General features: G+C 58.2%; 1 protein-coding gene across 1 annotated transcript in view; it reads left to right on the plus strand.

Annotated features, from left to right (window-relative positions):
* Positions 1 to 2: 2 nt before the first annotated feature.
* Positions 3 to 3,514, plus strand: part of SARM1 (sterile alpha and TIR motif containing 1) — a gene marked incomplete at its 5' end in the record, with an annotated part of 8,281 nt that continues 4,769 nt past the window's right edge. The window contains 2 exons of the mRNA XM_031060622.1: positions 3 to 229; positions 2,567 to 3,185. Of these exons, the coding sequence (XP_030916482.1) occupies positions 3 to 229; positions 2,567 to 3,185 (846 nt within the window). The remainder of the gene's footprint in view (positions 230 to 2,566; positions 3,186 to 3,514) is intronic.

Below are 3,514 nucleotides of genomic sequence, written 5' to 3' on the forward strand. Positions count from 1 at the left end.
GGGCCGACACGGCCCAGGCGCTGCGGGCGGCTCTGTCCGAGGTGTTCCGGCTGGTGGAGGAGGCCTGGGGCATGCCCGCCGTGGGGAGGGACGTGGCCAAGGTGCTGTGCGATGTGATCCGCCTCGAGGGGGGCCTGGACCTGCTGCTCAACCTGCTCTACACCGCCGAGCTGGAGACCAAGTGCCAGGCAGGGCAACTCCTGGAGCAGATCCTGGTGGCGGAAAACAGGTGAGTCTGCAAAGAGCCCCTCAGCCTCACCCTGCTGGGCACAGCCCCCACAACGGGGTGGGTTCAAAGGGATCTTAAAAACATCATCTCAACCCCCTGACATTCCACAGACCAGGTTGCTTCAAATCAATCCAACCTGGCCTTGACCTACCTTCACCCATCCCCACAGCCCCAGATTTCCCTGCTGTGGGTGCTCTCAGTTGCACAAACCCCCTCGGATCCCCACAGCTGGAGGGAGGAGGAGCAGCCCCAGCCCAGGGGTGCTGGTGAGGACTGGGGTGTCCTCCTGAGCCCCCTCAGCCTCAGGTTGAGCTGAGTCAGTTTGGCTGGCTCAGAGCATCTGGCCCAAAGGACAAGGTGTGACTTTCCTTTAGCCATAACTGCAGCGCAAGGAGGACAAAGCCACTCCCCAGAGCCTCCCTGCTGCTGACCAGGGCTGGGATGAAGCCATAAGGAGGGGTCAGCAGCCCCAGCCGCACGTTCAGGTGTGTGTGCTGCTGCCCAGGACAGGTGAGAGGTGCTGGGATGTCTCTGTCAGAGCATGGGCACTGTGTGTGTGTGTGTGTGTGTGTGTATACAACGGTGCATGTGCACACCTGACACATCCCAATCACAGCACCCACACACAGCTCACCCTTCCAACACCCCAAATGCACTCTGACAGTTCTGCTCTCCCTGGAAAGGAAGTGGAGGGAGCCTGGCCAAAGGTTGCTCTGGTTTCCTGGGGGATGTCTCTTGCTGACAGCCTGGGCCTCACTTCATGCACTGGCAGGCAAAAATAAGCAGCAGCTAAATCAGGAAAGCCCATTAGGGTGGAATTTAATCCCAGGAAGCATCACTGGCATGGTCTGCATTCAGCACTCAGCTCCTTAGCAAGAGAAAGCATTTGCTGGAGTTGTTGTTTCTGCTCCAGGAGCAGTTCATGCTCTTGGAGCAGCCATGGAATTCCAGCCCCTCTCTTCCCACAGCTCCTGAGCCATGGCAGGGAGGTGTGGGGCTCCCCTTTGGGTCCAGCCTCTCACTTGCAGAACTCTCCCAGTCAGTGCCCAGCAGCAGAGGTGTTGAGCCGGGAGCTGGACAGGTCCTGGCTGCATCTGCAGCTGCAGGGAGTCGGGGACCTGTGTTTGTCATCCAGCTCCATGGCTGAGTCCGGGCTCGCAGCCAGGCCCAGCCTGAGGGTTTATTTATTTTTTTTTTTCCCAGGGCTCTCCACAACATTTCCTGTCAAACCCACCCCAAGGTCAGTGAGAGCCCTGTGGGTCACAGGCTTCCCAGAAATGCTCGTCCTGCCTGCCAGCACAGAGGCTGGCGTGCCATCACCCCACTGTGAGTGTGCCACCGCCCTCCTGAGCAGGGCGTGGGGCACCAGGGCCAGTGCTGCCTCCCTAACAGACCAGCTCCAGCACAGTGGCACCAAATGGCCGCTGCTGAGGGCAGGAATGGAGCTGCCACTCGCCCCAGGAGCCTCATGGGAGCACAGCCAAGAGCTCATCTCAGAGGGTGGGCAGGCCCTGGCACAGGGTGCCCAGAGAAGCAGTGGCTGCTCCATTCCTGGAAGTGTCCAGGCCAGGCTGGACAGGGCTCGGAGCAACCTGGACTGGTGGAAGGTGTCCCTGCCCATGGCAGGGGCTTGGACCTGGATGAGTTTTCCAGTTTTAGGTCCCTTCCAACCCAAATCATTCCATGACCCTGATTTTCCCCTTCCTCACTGCATTTTCAAGGCACAGCCCCATTCAGGTGTCATTTTAAGCACAGGCCTCCCAAGACCAGCCATGGCCAAGCAGCAGCTGGTGGCCCCTGGCCACCTATCCCAGGCTCTTGCTGTTCTCTTCCAGAAGAGTGCAGGGTGAGGAAATAAAGAGCTTCCCTCCAGCTGCCATCCCAGGACAGACAGACCCCCGTGCCCCACTTGTGGACAGGGCTGCTTGGCTGCTCATGCAGGTGTGACAGCCCTGTCCTGACAGCACTGACAGTGGTGCTTAGGGGACAAACAGGTTTCACTCCCAAACACAAAACACACCACAACAATTCTGGCCCAGCAGATCCATTTCCAGCCTGACATTAGCCCACCCTGCCTGTTAATTGCTATGAAGATCCTACCTCGAGCATGAGAGCATCCAGCGAGGGTAGGTGGGCTGTGCACCCCAGCACAAATTCTTCCATCAGACCCACACAGCTTCCTCCAACACCAGCCTGCTGCACCTTGCTGCACTGCATATCTGGCAATGGGATAAATGCTTGTCCTGGGATAAATGTCACCAAGGCATGGGCCACACCAATCCCTGCTGTCCCTCCCTGCACATCCACCTGCATCTCCTCCCCATCTCCTCCCCACAGGGACCGCATCGCTCGGATCGGTCTGGGCGTGATCCTGAACTTAGCCAAGGAGAGGGACATCCCCCAGCTGGCCCAGAGCGTCTCTGGGATCCTGGAGCACATGTTCAAACACACAGAGGAGACCTGCTTCCAGCTTATCTCCGATGGAGGCCTGGACACCATCCTGTACTGGTGCCGCTGGACGGACCCCGCCGTGCTGCGCCACTGCGCCATGGCCTTGGCCAACTGTGCCATGTACGGGGGCCAGGCCAACCAGCGCCTGATGATCGAGAAAAAAGCAGCAGAGTGGCTCTTCCCACTGGCCTTTTCCAAAGATGATGAGCTGATCCGGCTGCACGCCTGCCTGGCCATCACGGTGCTGGCCACCAACAAGGAGATCGAGAAGGAGGTGGAGCGCTCGGGGACGCTGGCTCTGGTGGAGCCCTTCATCGCCTCGCTGGACCCCGAGCAGTTTGCCTGCCAGATGCTGGGCAGCAGTGACAACATCCAGGGGAGGACAGCGCAGGACCTGCAGCGCCTGGTGCCCCTGCTGGACAGCTCCAGGCTGGAGGCTCAGTGCATCGCCGCCTTCTACCTGTGCACCGAGGCTGCCATCAAAGCCAGGCAGAAGAAAACACAGGTAAAGGGTAGGTTGGCCTGGAGGAAGGTGATGACAAAGGGAAAGGGTGGCACAGCTGCATCTTGGTGTCTTTTGGTCCTCAATCAGCCCAGTACATCTTGTTGGGAAGTGTGGCTGTCATATTTTCTGGGAAAAATCCCTTTGCCCAGGATTCTTCTCCTGGGAAGCTGAGAAGCCTCAGAGAAAAAGGAAAACAGTATTTATCTCATTTGCTTCTCCTGTGTTTTGCTGCTTTGGAATGTGGTTGGAGATTATTTATCCAACAGGAGATTGTTTCACTGGTTTCATGTGAATTGTTTTCACTCATTGGTCAATCAGGGCCAGGCTGG

The sequence above is a fragment of the Geospiza fortis genome, unplaced genomic scaffold (genome assembly GCF_000277835.1).
Source record: "Geospiza fortis unplaced genomic scaffold, GeoFor_1.0 scaffold425, whole genome shotgun sequence".
Classification (NCBI taxonomy): domain Eukaryota; kingdom Metazoa; phylum Chordata; class Aves; order Passeriformes; family Thraupidae; genus Geospiza; species Geospiza fortis.